The 21,506-nt window shown below is 37.5% G+C and overlaps 1 protein-coding gene across 6 annotated transcripts in view; it reads right to left on the bottom strand.

Moving 5' to 3' along the window:
• Window positions 1–21,506, bottom strand: part of LOC117287869 (poly(rC)-binding protein 3-like) — an 89,946-nt gene that overhangs the window by 14,772 nt on the left and 53,668 nt on the right. For all 6 annotated transcript variants that reach the window (XM_033768440.1, XM_033768435.1, XM_033768437.1 and 3 more), the window contains 11 exons: window positions 19,520–19,543; window positions 14,389–14,421; window positions 13,391–13,507; window positions 12,267–12,404; window positions 8,007–8,135; window positions 7,038–7,112; window positions 4,871–4,924; window positions 3,575–3,653; window positions 2,423–2,517; window positions 2,253–2,302; window positions 1,159–1,278 (listed from right to left, as the gene is read on the bottom strand). In XM_033768440.1, coding sequence (XP_033624331.1) covers window positions 1,159–1,278; window positions 2,253–2,302; window positions 2,423–2,517; window positions 3,575–3,653; window positions 4,871–4,924; window positions 7,038–7,112; window positions 8,007–8,135; window positions 12,267–12,404; window positions 13,391–13,507; window positions 14,389–14,421; window positions 19,520–19,543 — 914 coding nt within the window. The remainder of the gene's footprint in view (window positions 1–1,158; window positions 1,279–2,252; window positions 2,303–2,422; window positions 2,518–3,574; window positions 3,654–4,870; window positions 4,925–7,037; window positions 7,113–8,006; window positions 8,136–12,266; window positions 12,405–13,390; window positions 13,508–14,388; window positions 14,422–19,519; window positions 19,544–21,506) is intronic.

The following is a 21,506-nucleotide window of genomic DNA, read 5'->3' as shown; positions in this document are numbered from 1 at the left end:
ATGGCAGCACTTAGTGGAAAAGCTCATGCAGAAACATGAGTTGCAAAGAAAGGGGACGTTGGACATTCTCACTGAATAACTAGTTAAAGCACCTCCACCATAGTTAGTTTCACTTAGTTCACCAAAACAACAATAAACCTAATCTGCTGTTACCCCATGGTTTATAGGAAACAACAAAAACCTATTGTGCTGTTAGCCCATGGATTATAAGCAACAACAAAAACCTACTCTGCTGTTACCCCATGGTTAATAAGCAACAACAAAGACCTATTCTGCTGTTACCCCATGGTTTATAGGAAACAACAAAAACCTATTCTGCCGTTACCCCATGGATTATAAGCAACAACAAAAACCTATTCTGCTGTTACCCCATGGATTATAAGCAACAACAAAAACCTACTCTGCTGTTACCCCATGGATTATTGGCAACAAAAAAAAGCCTATTCTCCTGTTACCCCATGGTTTATAGGCAGAGGATGATGATATCATTCAAATTGTCTTCAATTTGATATCATTACTTCATCAGTAACAGCAACAATAATATTCACTTCAACACATTAACTTTAACACAAACTCCAATTATTTGTTCTATGGAACTTTTCTCACGTAACTAACTTGATTTAACAACATTGCTTTTATCACAAGAGTGTTTTACCGAGAACATAAAGATTTTCTTTGCTCATATTTTTGAAATTCTGCAAAACTATAACAAAGCTTTTGATGTCATTTTTATTCAATTTCAACACAAACAAAACATAGAAATGATATTATTGGCACACCATAAGAACCCACCCTTTAGTTGAATTACTACATTCGACACACATTGTGACAAATAATTATTTAAAGTAAAGACAAATAGATAGCTTCTATGAGTGATGTATTCAAGTTAATCACCAAACATGGAGAGCCATCATAATGCAGAGACTGTGCAAAAACCATTGAAACATTTGTCATTATAAAAAGATGCAATATTATATTACAATCAAATTGCTTCCAAATAAGAGAGTAACTGTTTTGTGCTTCACAGAAAGTATTTGTCCGATTTCCCTGGGGTAAAAAGCAACCATTCACTCAAATAAAAATAATAAAAATATGTTTAACCGACCAATCGATTGGCTTTAAAATAAAAACTAGTTGTTGATGTTAATTTGTACTCACCTGAAATTGATAAGATATTGTGCAAAAGCAATGCTTTCTGTTTGGCCTGTAATGGTTACTACCCTGTCTAGGCTTCCTTCTTTGGCATCGTTGATTTTGATATTTGCACCCGATAACTGCCTAAAAATACAAAACAATTCAACAGGAGAATGTCATGCCTCATACAAATGAAGATGGCAATGGGTAGATGCAATTGGGTAGATGTCACTTAATTCATGATGCAATAGATGGTTAAAGACACTGGACACATTTGGTAGCTGTCAAAGACCAGTCTTCTCACTAGGTGTATCCTAACATATGCAAAAATAACAAACCTGTGAAAATTTGAGCTCAATTGGTCGTCGAAGTTACAAGTGAATAATGAAAGGAAAAAACACCCTTGTTGCACAACTTCGTATGCTTTCAGATGCAAGGCTTCAGGCCCAAGTCTTTTATTATTTGAGTTAGAAATTACCCCTTTCTCAAAAACTACGTTACTTCAAAGGGAACTGTTTCTCACAATGTTTTATACTATCAACAGCTCTCCATTGCTCGTTACAAAGTAAGGTTTTATGTTCACATTTGTTTTGGGTAATTACCAATAGTGCCCAGTGTTAGAAAGACTTCCCTACCTAACCAGACGTTTAACACTCATATATACCATATTTTTATAGGTTATAAATTTGTGTGTTTGTAACAAATAGGTTTACAGAATTGTTTGTATATTAAAAAGGCCATGTGAAACTCTTTGGCCTGGTGTTTTATACAATGTTTTAAATGTCTATGTCCTTTTGTTTTCTCAGTCATAGTTTTATTTGTGGAATGTACTCGTTGTTTGCAAGTGTAAAATGTACTTAAAACATACAAAACTGTCAGTGGATTTCTGTTTTTATTTTAAAAGAACTAGACTGAAGGCTAAGTCACACTGAAAACGATCATGAAGCAAAGAGAACACATTCTATTGGTTGAATTACTCTACGCAGAATACCCCCACTAATCAAGGGCGTGCATCTTAACATTCTCGTTTTTGTTCACGTCATCCAGGCCTGTGTGTGACCGGACCTTTCGCATTCCCTATGGCCAACCAATTAAGAAACCAAAGTTTAGCACAGTACCTTATTTCCTGTATCTTGCTACCCTGTCTTCCTATAATACAGCCGATAACCTAAATACAAAGAGAGACAAACCATTCTTATTACATTAATCTTGTTTGAATACCTAATTCAAATCCTATGAGTCAGTTAGAAAAGTAACACAATAATTCATACTATTTTGTTATACTTACACTATTGGGTATTGTTATCTCATGAGTTTGTTGGTTTGCTGCTGCTACTGGTACACTGTTAGTTGCTGCCGCACTGTACTGCTGAATTGCACCTGCTTTATCGACACAACCAAACAAATATACAATTTACATTCAACTGTTACATTCAGACAAATAACACATCAACTATTTGCAGAATTACATAAGGCGTTAATTTGTCCTGCAGCCGATTTCACAAAACGCTAGGACTAATCCTATCTCAAGTTAGGGAGAGTAACTCCTAACTTAGGATGGGTTCAATGCGTCTTAAAGTCTATGGATACGGAACTGAACTAGTCCGAAGTCCCAAGATTAATCCTAAGTTAGGAAGAGTTTGGTGAAATCGATGGCAGAACTGTAAGCAATGTGGGGAAAACTATATCTCCATGGGCATTGGTTATAAACAACAACACTAACATCAACATAGCAAAGTCAAGATAAACTGCTTAAACATTTGTTCAATTTCCAAATGTCTTTATTCCTGTGGAGTGTAATACAACCTCACTGATTCCTTGCAAAGAAGTAACCACTAAATGAGTTACATACTGAACATACTGTTGACATTCAAAACTGTTTATAAGTTTTGGTATACTGTTAAAACTAAAAAGCAGATATACTGTACCAAAAAAATGACTATAGTGGGATTCGAAACATCAACCTCCAGATTAACGTGCCGGCGCTCTACCAACTGAGCTATCTAACCCTAAATTGGCGGTGTCCCTATTTAGTCAATATCTTTGTTCGGGGGTGCCAGTCAGAAGCCATACAACCGTTAACTGCCGTGTAGCTAGGGATCACACCCAAATTACGATACAACCTGGGAAGCGGCAGCCAGGGGATCACCTTAAGGGGATGCGACTTTTTGTTTCAGATATCAATATAAACCACAAGGGAAACTGACCGTGTCAATTTTAAATATTGTTTAAGTTTCTTACATGTATATTAGAACAAATCCACACACACAAACCAAGGGTGATTTATGTTCATGTACATTTTAATCTAACCAGAAAATAAAAGAAACATAAACGACAACATCTTACTAATGAAATGTCAAAATGGAATTGGGAGTCTTAGGATGGGTAGACTTCATTGCAACAATGCAGAGAGGGGAAGGGGAAAGATATTTCGACATACCTGCAGGAAAATGGGACTGCCCTGGGATAGTGAAGGGGGTGGTGGTGTGTTGCATGGCATATTGTTGCAGCTTGGTTAACTGAAACAAATAACAAACAAACCGAAAGGGATGAAAGGTCAGAGGTTATAGGTCAGGTGATTTCTCTTCTCCGGTGTGCAGGTTTACAGGTTGGAGGGAACTGATGAATAATATCATAGAGTTGAAAAGCAGAGAGTTGCAGAGTATTACGTTTGTAAAGTCAGTATGTTTCAAATGAAACAAAACTGGTTATCAATTCTTGAGAAATTGTTTACATCATGTTCAGTTGTAGATCTGTTTAGTAGACTCTTCAATGATAATGCTCCATCTAACTTTACCATATTGAAAAGTAGTGCAGGCTAAATTTCATGTTGTAACGGAGTAAGCAAAGGTCCTGATTAATCATACATTGCGCATACTCTAAGAATAGCTATTCATTAAACATATCTTTACTACTGTGTTTTGTGGTATTACACTGCATATGACATGTCAATTGCGCTCTAGTGCTGAGATATAATCAACAATTTCTAACTATTTATGCCATAAAACTGGGTATGTTTTTAGACAGTAATATCTTGTACTTTGACTGTAAATGGAGTGCCTTTACAAAAAGCAATGCGCAAAAAACACAATTTGCAGAGTTGTGAAACATCTTAGTGTGCAGGAAAGACAGGAGTGGTCAGAAGGGGGTAATTAGTCTCCATTTCACGATAAGTTGTTTTATTAAGTGCCAATGGTGGATCAGATGAACTTGACACAGCTGAAAGCAATATAAACAACTGCTTTAACCCAAGCAAAAGAAAACCCAGCTTTATGAACAAGTCTGATAACTGACTTGAATTTCAATGCAGATAATCCCTTATGAACTCTGCATCAAGAAAAAACAAAACGATGGGCATTGCCAAGAAATCAACCCCCACCCCATGTATGTTAATCATGATTTAAAAATCTTAACTCCAGAGAAGTTTGACCCCCAAAAAACTATTGCATAATACATTCATTTAAATCAATTCAAGAAACAAATGAACTGCATGAAAAGAACCAAAGGGTGAAGATATCTGTTTAATTGATTAGTTTCCATCACCATGTTGCAACTCGTTCGGGTTTACAAAATGTTCACACAAAAATATTAGAATGGGTGATAAACGCACACCAATATTTGTTCAGGGAAGGTAAGGCCTTGGTTGTTTTGAAGTGAACAATGGTTGAACTCCTCCAATGGTTAAGAGAAAATACACATAAAAGTCCATTGACCTCCAATGATGCTTGAAGCTTACCTGGTTTCCCATATCTGGTTGTGGTACAGCATAATTCCCATGCACTGCATATGCCTGTTCAGAAAAATATGAAATTTAACTCAAGTAAGAAATGTTATATGTTGCATAGATTAGGGTATGGAAATTAACCAACCGATGAATATCAAAAGGTACCAGGCATCTCTGCTGAAAAACTGGTGTAAGTAAGATTAAAGCACTGGACACTATTGGTAATTACTCAAAATGAGCATAAAACCTTACTCGGTAACGAGCAATGGAAAGCATAAAACATTGAGAAACGGCTCTTCTCTGATGAGGTAACAAAGTTTTTGAGAAAGAGGTTATTACCTTTTTCTCAAAAAAAGAAAAGATAAAATCAAATAATAAAAGACTTCAAGCCAGATGACTTTTACTAGGCATCTGAAAGCACAAAAGCTTGAGCAAATAAAGGTGTTTTTTCTTTCATTATTCTCTTGCAACTTTGATGACTAATTGAGTCCAAACTTTCACAGGTTTGTTATTTTATGCATTAGTTGGGATACACCAAGTGAGAATACTGGCCTTTGACAATTACCAAACATGTCAGGGGCCTTTATATGAAGGAAAACCATTTTGAAAATCGCTGTTTGATTTTGTTGCATCTTCTCAACAGTTGAAGCTATCAAGATGTATCTGGTTTTTTCTTAAACACTGTTGCAGATAACTGCGGTGTGTCGTGGTCGAGCAGTCTAATTTCACAAGACCCAGGCTCTGGTGTTGTCAGCAGCAGAGTGTGGCGTCCAATCCCAGTCATGACACTTGTGCACTCGAGCAAGGCAATTAACCATTATTCCTTGGTAAAAAGTTGGGTAGGTAGTGCATCCTGCTCTACCAGCCAGGCTCATAGTTGATGATACCCATGCCTACAGTGTACATACGTGTAGGGGGATCAAGCCCCTGTTTCAGCCCCATGAGTAGGTAGCAGCATGCCCTGTTGGCTGATAATTTGGGTTTATAGCCCAAATCAATTAAGTGTAACCCTCACCTTGAAGTGGCCGTCCGGCCTTGTGATGTTAGGCGATATCTTTTATAATAAAAAATAATAAAAAATAAAAATAAAAACTACATTCGTGATTGTAAATGTTGGCAGGATGAAAAGATCATGATGCAAAATATTCATAACTTGAATACAGCTAGATATCTAAGAAATGATGTAGCTTTGATAATAATGCAGTAGCATGAGTTTTAATAAACCTTGTACATCATTCAAAAGATTGTGAAATTCGACCCCAAAAGTACCCTGACAAAATTTAACAACACTATCAGTTTTGTTTTTCCACTACCAGCTTTTGATGTGCTATGATTGTAGCCAATGCCAATGAGTCGTTGCATGAACTAAACAGAACAAGTGTCTGAACGAAGTTACACCCGAGTACTCAATGACATGATAAACAAGTCAACTTCTGCTTCTGACAGATACTGAGAACGGAAACATTTTGTGTGCATTGTACCACCTGAGTGGAGTGTGTTTGTGGTCAAATTCCCACTTACTGTACCACTGTTACTTTCACGATTGCTGAATGTGCATGTGCACCACAGTGGCTGAGCATCAACATTGTGCATTGTGTATTGACCCATTTCACCTGACATCATCAAACAAATCTTGAATGCGCCATACTGGTGGGCAATTTCACTGTTAGTTTTTATATATAATACTATGATGTGCGTTATGCAGTGAAAGTGCGCGTATTAGGCGACGCGGCATTAATACACATAAACCTTACTTGCCCACCAACATGGTAAGCGGATCAGTCGCCATGTGTGACGCGCGTGCAAGGGGTCAATACATTGTACATGATGTGTTTCCTACTCAATCTGAACTTGAAAATAAGTAGGGCATGGACTCAACGCAAGTTATGTTGATGATTGGTATAATGGTTCGTTTAAAATTGCCTTGTGCTTAGCTATTAAGAACACCGGGATAGTGAACCATTTACCCTGTTCACATACAATATAGATTGCAGATTGCAGAGTGTTTCATGCCAGGCATTGTTTGGTGCTCAACAATATAGATAGCAGATTGCAGAGTGTTTCGTGCCAGGCATTGTTTGGTGCTCAACAGATTGATGAAATGTTGCACTTTTAAGACCCACATAACTTGTTGAGGGGTTGTTGTCATGACAGATATAAAAAGAATGAACAGACATACCTGACCCCCTGCAAAGATGATAGGAGTTGCTGTCTGCTTGGGTCTATATGGGATAGTAGCTCCTTTGGGTGGTGACTGTAAACATTAAACATAAACACATTACCGTATCAGGTCCAATATCCAAATTACAGCAACAAACTCACAGTAATTTTGAAGCTGGCTGTTTTTGTTAAGCCCAGTTCATATTTCCTGCGAATGCAAATGTGAATGCATCACTAATTTGACGTCACCCACTCGCAACAAACAAAGCGCAAAAGTTGAAATGTGCTTAACTCCTGCAAAACATTCGCTGCGAGGGTAGCCCTGTGACATCGAAATTCGTTTCACATTAGCAGGAAGTATGAACCATTGACCATTGATGCGTATTAGTTTACTCAGTAATTTCCCAGGCACTGGGCAATCTTGGTGGTCTAGTTGGCAGACACTGCTCTATAATTGCAAAGGTCGTGGGTTCGAATTCCAACTGAATAACAATATAGCTTTTCTCAACTCCCAAGATCTTCATTAACGGCAAAGGACACTATTGATAATTACTCAAATTAATTATTAGCATAACACCTTACTTGGTAACGAGTAATGGGGATAGGTTGATTGTATAAAACATTGTGAGAAACGGCTCCCTCTGAAGTGACGTAGTTTTCGAGAAAGAAGTAATTTTCCACGAATTTGATTTCGAGACCTCAGGTGTAGAATTTGAGGTCTCGAAATCAAGCAGTTGAATGCACACACGTTCGTGTGACAAGGGTGTTTTTCTTTCATTATTATCTTGCAACTTTGCCGACCGATTGAGCTCAAATGTTCACAGGTTTGTTATTTTATGCATATGTTGAGATACACCAACTGTGAAGGCTAGTCTTTGACAATTACCAATAGTGTCCACTGCCGTTAAGTAATGTGATCTCTTGTGACCTCAATAACAATCTTCTAAATAAATATCCAGTGGCAAGCCTTGATGAGAGATTAACTTACCTCCAGCATAACACGACAGACATGATGTACCGCCTTAGTTATTGCTTCTGGTGTTCCTGAAATAGTAACAGCTCTCTCTGTTGAGCTAGGTAGCATCTCACTGGCAACTTGTATTGACGCCCCTGTTGACTGTAGGCACAAACAAATATCAATAAATATTACAGCTGATTTGTCATTAAAAGGCAATCTTTGATTATTAATGGGCATTCAACGGACACATCTGATCCATGGATGGGTCAAGTCCACATTTTAGTTTAGAATGATCAACTTAAGCCCTGATCACACTCCCTGCGAATGCAATACAAATTTTGACATCACAGGGCTGTTTTCGCAGTGAATATTTCTCAGAACTTGAGCACAAGTCAACTAGTACGGATTATTCATTGCAAATTTGTGACCTCAAAATAGACACGCTCACACACACACACACCACAAAAAATTTGACCAACATACTTAGTAACACTAAATTCACGTCCTAGCTCAATTAACGACATGTTCTCACATTTTGCCAGCTGAAGCTACATACATACCAATTAGTAGATTTGTGACATACTGTACGTTTAATGCAAACCATAGTTTGTATAACATGTCTTGTGAAGTAATTGGGTTTAATCATGTATGAATGATGAATCTGATTAACAATAATGTTGACATGACTAACTCAACAACTTAGATATGAACCTCAGGCTCAAAGAAAAGTACATTCATAATTACATTTCTGTCATTTTATGGTTAATGTTTAATCAAGGACTATTCTCCATCACTGTTAACCTCTTCTAGTCATGTACGCCATAATTCTATACATGCCCAGCAACACATTTCATAACCAACATGGCTGCTATGGACCCACTCTATTGCACTTCAAACATCTTCAATTTTAGGCATTTTGAAATTTTACCTCTAAAAAAATAACCCGTAAATGAGAAAATGTTGATAGGAATGGACTTTGAAACAACTCTGCATCAGCAACATTAAAAACATGAGGAGATGTCAACATGTGTAATATACATGCAAACAATGTAAACTCTGATCGCAAAGCAACCTACAAGATATCACCCGCTTGAGGGTTGACTGTTTGTATTAAGAAAGAAGAAATGATGATGCTGTAAACTAAACCAGAGTTGGGTTACAATGACATGTACTCAAGGATTTTAAAGAAAGAAAAGAAGACTTGACTCATCCTCAATATTCTTAGAAACCACCATTCATTCATTCATTCATTCATTCATTCATACATTAAGAAATTAAATCATATTAGGTTCTCATGTGTAAATAGGGTGTCTTCTTTAACCTCATGAGCAATTCAGTTTGACTGACATCTGAAGCTGCCTTTTCCTCCTAATGAAGACAGTATCTTTTTCAACCGAAAACAGTACGTACATAAACATGCATATTTATGCTATAATGTGTGACTTCAAAATACTCTATGCCTCTAAAATTAAAGCTATGTCCTAATATTGGCTATCTTTGGGGTAGGAAATGACTGTTTAACCAATGACAATTCTTATTTATGCCAACGTTATCTTTGTTCTCGTTTAGTTTTATGGACACTAACAACTGATAGAATCAGCAGACAGTACTGGAGGAGGATTCCATATCCTGGCTCAGCAGGAGAGTTTTTAGGTGTGGCGTACATGTAACCAAAAGGAGGAGATTTGAACCAATGAGAACCAACATTGTAACAAATTAAACACCATCAGGCTCACATACATGTATGACATTTTTACTCCAGAATTTAACTGTCCTTATTCATTTTATTTTCATAGGTATACCTAATTAATCACAGCCATAGAAGTATGAAATAAAGTAGAATGGATATAGTTATTTTCACACTCTCCACTTGAGTGCACGACAATCAAGCTCGACTGGAAACCATTTTATGATTTGACTGTAATTTAAAATTAAGCAAAATCAAGTGGTAGAACTGTGCAGTGTATCCAGGTCCATCCAAATGGCGGGGTTGTTTGCCTACAGCCAGCTGCTGCCATATTCCCATTATTTCATTAACCAATGACAACTCGCCGTACAAAACTCAATTAGTGTGCTGAACGGTTACGCCAGCTGTTTGATCAATAGTGCCACTTAAAAATGGTGCTTTGATCCAATCCTTAGGTCTGGTCTGCAGCTTTTAGTTTCTAGGCAGAATTTGGGAAGGTTTTCATGGCATGTCAAACAAAAAGCATGGTCAAAATAAATGACATTTTTAGCAAACATTTCAGTCTTTCCTTGTTGTAAACAGGGTGTTGTGGTAATAAACATGATTTGGGGGGAAATCTTGAAGGATAGGCAGCAGTCTGCACCTGGTTTCAAGCGCCACTGTGGTGCCTTACTTTCAGAAAAACTGTAAAAACATTTTCTTTTTTAAACAAAATCTTCTAACAGTTTCACATTCATTTATATTTTTAATGTTTATCGCAAATACCAGTTGTACAGTAGATCAAGTTTTTGGCAATTAAGTGCAAATACTGGGGTCCATAGCAACCAAGTGAGTGACTACAATGATAATTATAAATGACTCATATCAGAGTCAACTTTTTTCTAGATACCTTTTTTGATATACTAATTACAGAACCAATCACAAACAGTTCAAGAACAAGGGTGGATATGCCACTGGTTGAGGAAGCTAAGATGGTTATTGAATCAAATATCTTGAAAAGTGAGTAGTTAACCTATCATACTGTCATTTTAGATAAAGCATGACAGAGATAAAGACAAAAACTATGTTAACTATTTAGCACCACGAAAATGGGGAAAACAGGTCACAGAATGATACAAGGAATCAAGCAGGGCCCAATTTCATGGCTCTGCTTACCGTAAGCATTGAATTGGCTCTCGCCGGAAGCAGGGAAATCTGCGCTTACGTCATGGGCATTTCACAGGCTTGCAAAAAACTTTGGCTTTTTGTGTGTACTCCACGTTACAAGGCATCTTTGCTTACACAGCTAGCGCAGAAATTAAGCGCTTTCCTGCAAGCGGAGAATGGTGATTGAAACGCAGAGTTCGGCCGAAAACTGAGCCATAAAATTGGGACCTGATTAGTCTAAAACTATGAACTGATTTGCACTCATCAAATCAGCTATGTACTGTTAGAAGTTATCTCAAAATAGTTAGTTGGGCATCTTTAATCCCTTCTAACCCATGAATGTCTCAACACGTCATCAGCATTGATAGACTTTTCCCAGTAGAAATCCTCAGTAAAGGTTAGGTTTAGATACCCTTGGCTAAACAAACAACTAATAACCTACATAGCCCTAATGGGAATATAGCAAGTCCCATGCAAGTCACTTACACTATCTATTGCAACATGAGCAATAGTTCCATGCCCTGTAGTTCACAAGATGTGCAGGATCTATAGTCCTTACAACAAATTTTAACACATGTTTAATGCGTAATAGATTTGCTTTCAACTAGATGATTTTTCTGTACCATTATGTTTTCCAAGCTTAGTAGTTACCAACTTCAGATACTATTGTGATAAAATTTGTGATGGTGTGTCATCCCTTCTCAAACCCTTTATCATTGCACAGTTCATGTTCACTTCAAGCACACATCGTATCTGCTACAATGACTGTGCCATGTTTATCATTTTGGAAGTCAATGCAAGGCAAGTGTGTAGTCTTTAACTCAAAATGTAAGTGTGTCTCCTACAAGTATTGTATTGTATAACACACAGAGACATTGAATCCCTCAATGGTGCAACAAAGATAATTGTGATGATGACGTCAGGTGAATGCGGGACTTTTGGGATGCTAGGTGGCAGCAGACTTGCCAGATAAATCCATTGTTCTCCGTAATGTGCGTATTCTCAGAGCTACGTAAACGATTGAAATTTGTCTGGTACATGTAGGTCTGCTTCCTCCTGGTATTCCAAAGTCTCCCATTGGTTCAATACACAATACACTTCTGTTGTACTGACCAATGAAACGATTGGATTCATACAAGAAGGTCCACACTGGTGTAATGAAACAATGATAAGTCCTAGGCTACATTTCATTGTTCTTACAGTCATCATTTTCAGTCTACAGGGTTAGTGTTCATTTTCTGTGCGCTAGCTGTGTAAGCAATGAATGCCTAGTCACATAAAGAACCAAAAGGCGCAAGGATCATTCCATGCTTACCTGTGAATTTGTTTTGCTTACAGTAAGCCGAGCCATGACATTTAGTTCAGGACGTTACACAAATATCATTGACATTATCACTCTCTCTACCAAACCAAGAAACAGAAAACATTTACTGTGGTACATAGTTTGTAATCCTTACCTCTCTGATATCTTTAATTTTGGAGCCAGCTTTGCCGATAAGTGAACCACATTGGCTAGCTGGGACGATAAGTCGCAACGTCACTGGCGGCTTTGGTGCACCTCCAGGAGTATTGTTGTTTGGATTGGTGGACAAATCCTGCATTGGCATAAGGGGTTTAGTATAAATTAAACAGAATTATTTGAAAGCTTTGGGCTATAAACTTTAATCTTGTCTGATGCTCCCGTCTCTACTAATGACATTCTCCTTAAGCAGCTTTGGCTGACAATTAAGTCCCTTGAACCCTAAAGGGGGATTAGAAATTAAGTAGGAATCTAAATATCCCATGAAATAAAACTCTATGTAAGTGCAGTGGACAACTCTATACAGACATGTACATGTCCAAACTAACATACCATTATCACCATGATGAGCAGACACAAAACAAGATATATACAAAATGTAGCAATAAAGTAATATATGACCCAAAATATTTGTACAGATACTCTGTGTTATATTACTTTTACGACTTCCAATTACTCTTATTTCAGTGGGCATTACATTGATTTCATGTTTCACCAAATCAGTATGTAGTCAAGATGGTTTGGGGAAAGTCTATGTATGTTTTTCTTCTTCTTCCCCTACCAAAAAATCATCACAAGTTTGTTTCTAATGACTGGATAGCTAAATTCATCTGTCTAAAAAAAGAACACAATTCCACAATTGATAAATTTTACACTGTGTTTAAATCTAAAGGTGTGTGTAGCACGTACATATAGCCCAAGACTATTGGTATCCCCTACCCTATACTGTAACTAACATGAGCTAGGTCCAGTACAGTATCCCCAGTACATACATTGTACATAGAATAAGCCAGGTCCTTATGGTACATGTATCCCCACCACTATACCCTGCCTCTATACCTCAATGTAGCCCATGCTACATTAGTGTACAGAGTTTGGGCTACATTTAGGTTCAGGCTGCAGAGTTTGGGCTACACAGAAATTGGGCTACACAGAATGGGCTACAGAGTTTAGGCTATAGAGTTCAAGCTACAGAGATTTGGGTACAGAGTATGGGCTACAGAGTATGGGTTACATATAAGTGCCGCACTGTGGTTTTATTATGCAAAAGTAGATACTTGCCAATTCAAACTTATTTGTTATTAGTGAGAATGCTGCGTTGATTGACTCGGGTGAGCCTGTGATGGTAACAATTCTCTCTTGACATGAGCTATCTGAGATGTTAATACGTGCTCGACTCTGAAATCAAATCAAATAAAAGAAGTCAAAACATATTCAAGATAAACTACTTAACATATAGTTAAATTAATTAATTGTGTTTTAATCGTCATGAGAATTATGTAGGTCTTCAGAACCATATATTTTTCTTAGAAGTTGTTATCCTCAAACTAACAACTACTTGCGTACACTTCCACCTTCCTTTTTTATTGGCTGCAAATCTCTCCAGATAAATGATTGTACAGTGACTTTGCAGTACCCTCATAATAGCACATTCACCCCAGTATGTTATCCAAATTGCAAGTGTGTAAAGTGGGAATGTTTGTTACTCGTCCAAACCCCCTCATGTACTTGAATAAACATTCCAGAGATGGGATCTGTGTTGATATAATAAATGCCAAAGTCTACCAATGCACAAAGTCAATGTACAAAATCAGACTGACAGACATGGTAGAAATGTCACATGCTTCAAGCAAAATTTAGAACACTTAAGTGGTACATGTATGTTATTTTTTTGGGGCCAACACATACCATAATGCACTGATTGATAATCAATAAATAAGTATATGACATTAATGGTTTGAAGGCAAAGCTTGGCGACTTGCTCACAATCTACAAGTATAAACAGTGCATTTAACATCTCACATTTTGTCACTAACCAACTAAGAGACAAAGCATACATGGTATTGTGATCCTTTGTGCATGCTTGCTTTCAACTAGCTAATGTTATACTATCCAAAGAGCAATATATGCTGTAAATTTATTTATTACTTTACTTTAGCTAATTTTTTCTCCACTGTAAACAAGTCTTAATATGTTCCTTCTCCCAGGTCTAACACAGTTTCGTAATGGTGTTTGACTAGGATCAGATGTTTGTAATACTATTTACATATTTCACTCACCTCTGCTCTGAATCTTTTGACAGTTTCTCCATTCTAAAAATCAAACAAAAACGAAAAGAGCTGTTAAATAAAAAAATTAATGTCAAATGGATTACACAGCTGACATACATGTTTAGTCTTGTAGTAAACCAACAAACAGGTGGTGAATGGGTTGGCTGGTTAAGTCTGCTTTAGAATCAAATCTTTATAATGCTGGTCTATCCCTATCTTAACTGGTTCATCATTGGGCTTGAGAAGAAGAGTTTTCTTTTAGTCTCGCAAAAATAAATGCACAGGTATCTGAGAAGCGCCTCTCATCACCGGGCATGCTCAATGGTTTAGTGGTTAAGACATCTATCTCATGAGAGAGTGCATAGAACACTCCTTTCAATCTCTGAGAGTAGTAGGCCTGTCGATCCCCCTCCCCCACAGTACTCAGGAAAACATTGAATCACACACCAGGGTAGGGTAAAACCAACGATAAATGTCTCTGTTCCTAATAAAAATTACTACATCTATTCTACTAGAATGATAGTCGCTGAAGACTAAACTGTACGTAAACGGATAAAACTCAGTAAGATCTTGGTCTCGCTTGCAGAGAAGTTTAGGCTGATGGAGGAGGGGATGGCAATTCCTCCCACAGGAGGCTCCTTAGTATTTACCTTTCACTTTCACCACAACAGGTAGGCCCCTACTTTTCACTCAAACATTCTTTGTAGTGTAATGATAGACTACATAATAGGTGGCTGAGTAGGCATCTATTTCATAGGCCCTATGTATAAAGATATTCAGTCAATAACGATTCCTGGATGTCACTTGCCAGGGTGCTTGGAAATCCTTATGCTTTTTTGTGGTCTTTCCCCTCAGAAACTACTGAAGTCTTCCTTTTATCCCCTCAAATGAGTCCACACACAACAATGTGATTTTCATTTTGATGGTCAGACATCCACCAATGCCAGCCAATCCCCAACACCCATCCTAAAAGAACAAGGGTCAAACACTAATCTTCATAATGTTATAACAATTTTCACTTTTTACTTGATGAAATAAATAAAATTGAATTGAATTTTGACAACTCCCTAAATTAAACAGATATGACCGAATTGTACACTTATGTGAACTAAACATTTCCTCACAAAATCCATATCAAACTTGACTAAATTGCAATGTTTTTGTGATTAAAAAATGAAAGAAAACCCAAGCTTTAATTATTTTGTTTGACCAACAATATAAAGTGTGGAGTGAACAAGCCTCTTGAGTGTGGTCCGTCTCTTGATAAAGCACTTGAGAGGAATGATAGGGGTTAGATGACAACAATCTAGACTCCACATTGAGTTCACCTTATGTAGTGTTATCATCAATCAACCGGGCTTCACTATCATGTCATTATTTGGACTCCCACACTCGGCCTTCGGTTTAAGCAACGACCATTTATTAGTTATTTGACTTTCCTTAACAATTTTTGAGCGGTGAATACAAATAAATCATATAATTCATTTGCTATTTGGGGCTTTTTTTAAAAGAAATTCACAAGCACTCTGTTTGACTAATATTCAATGTTGGGTGAGAAAGAAATAACTCTCTTGTTTTTGTCCCATTAACTATTAAAGCAATTCTATGTTGAAGACTAAATATTCTTTAAAATATTCTTATTGTATAATAAAGATCCCAAACCACTTGTTTGTTATTACAATCTTTAATGTTTTAGTAAAAGATAAAACACATGCTCTTTAAATGCATATTGTCATCATTAGATAGATTGAGAATCGTTGTCCTTGAAAATTAATTCCTGAAGGAAAAGGTTATTTAAGACGAGAAGATAAGTAACAGTGGATCATTCACACATTCAACGTTTCCTTGAAAGTCATGTGTAGTCAAGAAGAGTTGCTGTGTCAATGGAGTTCAATACCAAGAACACATACATGTCCACATGTACATCACCATATGGCAGTTGGGGATAAAATATTTGGCTTTGTGCAATTTAAGCTGGTGATTAAAGACAATAAGTACATTGTGCCTCTGCCAAAGTGCCTACATTCACCGAGTATTAAAAACTCCATTGCATTAAGCATACAATAAATTGGCTGAAGAGTCTAGAGCTAATTATCTTAAATCAGATTTCTTGGGATAGAGGTCAAAAAGTGGACCTGCCAAGATGAATCCCATACACCTATTATACACCTTGTTCATAGAGGTTGATATCAAGGAGTACTACATGCACACAGTTGAATATGCTAATGATTTCTATTTTGTGGTTTTCCATTACCAATATAAATAAATCTGCAATACTGTTGTACCCATAGCATCTGCAAAGCACAAAACTCATTAAGTAGCAAGTCATTGAATTGATGCGTGAGTAGCCTACTTCCAATTACTTGCTGCTGGGTGCTGAGTGCTGAGTGTATTATAATGATCAGAACTCACGACAAACAGGCAAGATGGGGAATAGAGAGAGTAATTGAGAAATCTAAGCATAGACCGAAAGATGACAAAGGGCAGTTTACAATTTGGGATATCACAAATACAAGCTCAAAGCTCATAATAATACATGTCTGAGGCACACTACCTAACTACAGGCAAATTGAGGCTTTTCAACTTGCCATTAGGCCCTATAGGACTGGAGTTTTGCTTTGCCAAATAATCTGCTTGCAATATGTGATTGATGACCATCTACTATGTCATAATAAATATGAAGACCATGGCTGCTCATATATGGAAACATCTCATTGTGATGATTTGTGCAGCCACAAGGCAAGAACAGACAATCCACTGGCTATTAAATATCAGGTGTAGCAATGGTTCTAGTATAGGACTCCAATATTGAAGTCATCCAGTACATGTTATGATTTAATACTTTTCACAACGACTGCCACTAGCAAACACTCTAATCCATTCAAAAACGTCCCTCTATTTCATTAATACCAGTGCCACATGGATTCTCTTTTAAAAGGACACAATGTATAGTAATGTAAATAAGTGGAGCAGTATTTTTCGTTTGAGTCAGCTATTCTCAATCAGTCTGGCCCTGGCCCTAGATTCCCGAGCCTAAAATAATGCCGCTCTTCGTTTTTAGGGTCAGGATTGGGCATGGCCCAAGATATTTCACAGTCAGAAATAAGATACTAATATCCCCAAAGAGACCCCAAAACATCCTCACAAAGGACAAATTTCCAACAGCCAATTGAAATCAGACACCCCTTCCCTAGATCACCTGTGGTCTGGCACAATAACCAATCAGTGGAAAACTCTAGCAAAATAACAGGTGCACCCACTACACAAACACCCCACCAACCGTAACACCCCTCTACTTGGAAATGGACTGGTCCCACTCAGGGAATTCATGCAATCCCATGCACTTCTCAGGAGGGAGGAGGGATAGGGATTGACCTAAAGACGACTGACTGTTTTCAACACAAACGTATTCCCGGGTGGCACAGAATTAAGTCTGACGTAAATTGGGCATTGCAAATTGCAGCTTAAACGGAATAAGACTTCTAGAGCAAACAAATAAGCATTAAAACAATCAAAACAGGTACTTAGGATCTTCAAAATGACTCAAACTCTTGGCATTAAATGTCTAGTTTTCTGTCCTGAAGGTGCAAGACTGTGAATTCATAAGCATTGGGCAATATAATCATTTAAACATGGCTGGAAATAAGGCGACTCTGCAAGCATGTCACGCACCATTCTCTTGTGATCCAGATAAGAAAACATTTCATCGTAAAGTTTCTCTGAAATAATCAAAGCCCTCCAGTTCAATGTTAATTTACATAGAGACTTCAAGAACAGATCATTCATTACATAGTTAGGATATGGGTTTTCCACATAAATGAGCAGCATGTGGGAATAGGGAAATTGTGGCTAAAAGGTTGTCAACATTTTTTGTTTTGTGCAGCTTCAAAGCCCTTTGAGGCATGTGCTTAAAAAAACACCTTTAGGGCAAATGTAAAAGTATTTAAGAAATTGACTGCATATTGGAACTAATAAGAGCACTCATAGGAGTGTCTGTGTTCACTACCTGCTAAGGTTAGGAAAGTAAATGGAACATCATTTACAAAATATGTGTCTTCTATTTTTACTTATCGAACTATTCTGTATCTATTCCTGTTACATACATGACTCATTTTAACTCTTTAGAGGCCCTTCCATATCAAATATCACCATAAGTCCAGACATTTCAAATCATGTTTATTTTTGCCCCCTTATTTTCAGAAGAAATGTCAGGAAAATGATTAAGAAACAGAAATTCATGTTTTTTTGCTTTAGAATTTTACATTCTAAGTTAACATGGGAAACATTGTAAAATTTTGGTTTGGTGTGATACTTTTCATTGACACTCATGTTTGAGTGGAAGTTGGTAAAATCTTTCAGCCATCTTGTTGGAGCAGTTTGGAACATGCAAACCAATTGCAACCATAATGGTCACAGTAAAAAATGAAATCATAATTTTGGTGGTTAAATTAGATATTAATAGAATTTTAAGTGTATTCTATAGCTTTCATATTCATCACTCAGTGACGCTCAAGGCGCTTCAACATTCAGTATTTACCTCCAAGGTATGTGGGACTACGTTTGAACTAAGAGACCTACTCCTTTTACATAGCATCATGTAATGGTTTACACAGTGCCGTGGCACACTATGCAGCCAATCACCATACCACACTCTCTCATGCCTTCCTTTATACAAATTAAGTTATATTAGGACCATACAACAAAACTGAGTTCCTTTGTAGTGCTCCTTACTTAACTTGAATTCATGATTCAACTTCAACTATTCAAAGCACCCTATCAGAAGTTAATTTTCCACAATTTTAATAGAGCTACATTTTCCTTTTGATTAAAAACAAACGAAGAGAGCAGAATATATTTGTTGAAATTTTGATGAACAAGTTAACCACACGCCATAATTGTAGTCGTGTATGCAATTTCCTCCTAGAGTCGACGGTGGTGTAGGCTAGATGACAGATATGTAGTTTGGTTGTGTACTCTGTACACAGAAAATGGTGCCAAATACTTATGAGTAGCAATTTGAATCAAAACATGTTGATGGAGCAGATGAAACCATGCCCCCACCCCCCACCCTTTAAATACAAAAAGAGAGCCACAGAGAGGGCGGAGACAAAGCCAATAATGCTTGGCATGAGGCACTCACCTTCCCTATGATGCTGCCAACTTCCTGCAGGGCAAGAAAAGAAAGAAAAAACCAGGAGGGGATTAATTTCCTGCCAATGGATTGCGTGAATAACAAGTAGTCAGTGGACAGACAGCACACCCAGGGCAACAATATGCACAAACAGGGACCCGGTTTTTAGACATGTGTGTAGTTAACAACCTATACATCTACACTTGGTTTATGCACAGACGGATCAAGAATGCGGGGGATGGGAATCGGTGTTTCTATTGTTTGTTAGGTGTCCAGACAATGTTTCAAGGAATCTTGGCTTTGGGCTAACAACACCCTTCTAAATGTCTCTTTATTGATTGTTCTTATACTAGTCAGAATGTAAGTGCATGTACCTGTTCTAGTTGCAGGTCATTTGCCCAATATAAGAACTGTTTTCTATTACCTTAATAGTCATCTATGTGATTTTTCAATAACACATGGATGATCACACCAGGGCATTACAATCAATTCAGACCAGTTGTAAGTGTAACCCATTACAAATGTAGGCCATTATAAAGAGTAACTGAATGTAAACTGTTGAAGTTAAGATCGCAGAAGTGTACATGTATAACAATGTCATGAAAAAATGTACATGTATACGACAGGTCAAGTTTAAGATGCATTCTGCGATAAGATAAAGGTTACTCATGTGGATGTACACCCTTTTATTTCAGTGTCTTTGCAACATGTATAAAAGCTCACACATGTATGACAAGCATGTACACACGTATTGCAGTTTCTGCACAACTCTGAACTATGCTGGATTCAGCCAGAACAGCATGTGAGAATACTTGAGGGTCCATGACCCAATATTGCATCAATATAAGAATTCTCTGAGCCTCCCTAGAGAGATGATCTTAGATATAAGTCAAGGGGTCACCAGAGTCTCTCTCACATGCTATGGATCAATGCAACAACCAATAATGGTCTCACAAACAACCCTTCCACATGAGTCTGCCATTTATTATATTGAATAAGGACAAATAAAAAAATCACGCGCCAAGCCATATGAAAGATTTGTCAACTCTTAACTTTTTATAAAATCAAAGACTGGGAGGTCATGGCTTATATGGGGTCCGATAGTGTGTCCCAGGGTTGCTGATTTCCAACCTACATGTGGTAGTGTATTTTTTTGGGTATACTACACCCCCTAAAACTTGAATGTACATGTATTTTGCTATGTAACGGTGCAGGTCCCTTTTAAAAGTTTATAGGTATTTTTTAATTTTGATCATTTAGCACTGGTTGATCTGGGGACCTTGGTTAGTGGTGTGCACTCATAAGGTTACTCACTTTAAGGAATGGAACAGTCTAGGTTCTATCTCACTTTAAGGAAGGGAACTCTCTAGGTTCTACCTCACTTTAAGGGAGGGAACTCTCTAGGTTCTACCTCACTTTAAGGAATGGAACAGTCTAGGTTCTATCTCACTTTGAGCAATGGAACAGTCTAGGTTCTATCTCACTCTAAGGAATGGAACAGTCTAGGTTCTATCTCACTTTGAGGAATGGAACAGTCTAGGTTCTATCTCACTTTAAGGAATGGAACAGTCTAGGTTCTATCTCACTTTAAGGAAGGGAACTCTCTAGGTTCTACCTCACTTTAAGGGAGGGAACTCTCTAGGTTCTACCTCACTTTAAGGGAGGGAACTCTCTAGGTTCTACCTCACTTTAAGGAATGGAACTCTCTAGGTTCTACCTCACTTTGAGGAATGGAACAGTCTAGGTTCTATCCCACTTTGAGGAATGGAACAGTCTAGGTTCTATCTCACTTTAAGGAATGGAACAGTCTAGGTTCTATCTCACTTTGACGAATGGAACAGTCTAGGTTCTATCTCACTTTGAGGAATGGAACAGTCTAGGTTCTATCTCACTTTGAGGAATGGAACAGTCTAGGTTCTATCTCACTTGAAGGAATGGAACAGTCTAGGTTCTATCTCACTTTAAGGAAGGGAACTCTCTAGGTTCTACCTCACTT

This window comes from Asterias rubens, chromosome 3, assembly GCF_902459465.1.
Source record: "Asterias rubens chromosome 3, eAstRub1.3, whole genome shotgun sequence".
NCBI classification, from domain to species: domain Eukaryota; kingdom Metazoa; phylum Echinodermata; class Asteroidea; order Forcipulatida; family Asteriidae; genus Asterias; species Asterias rubens.
Note: the sequence above shows the minus strand (reverse complement) of the source record. Positions and strands in the feature narration are given on the sequence as shown.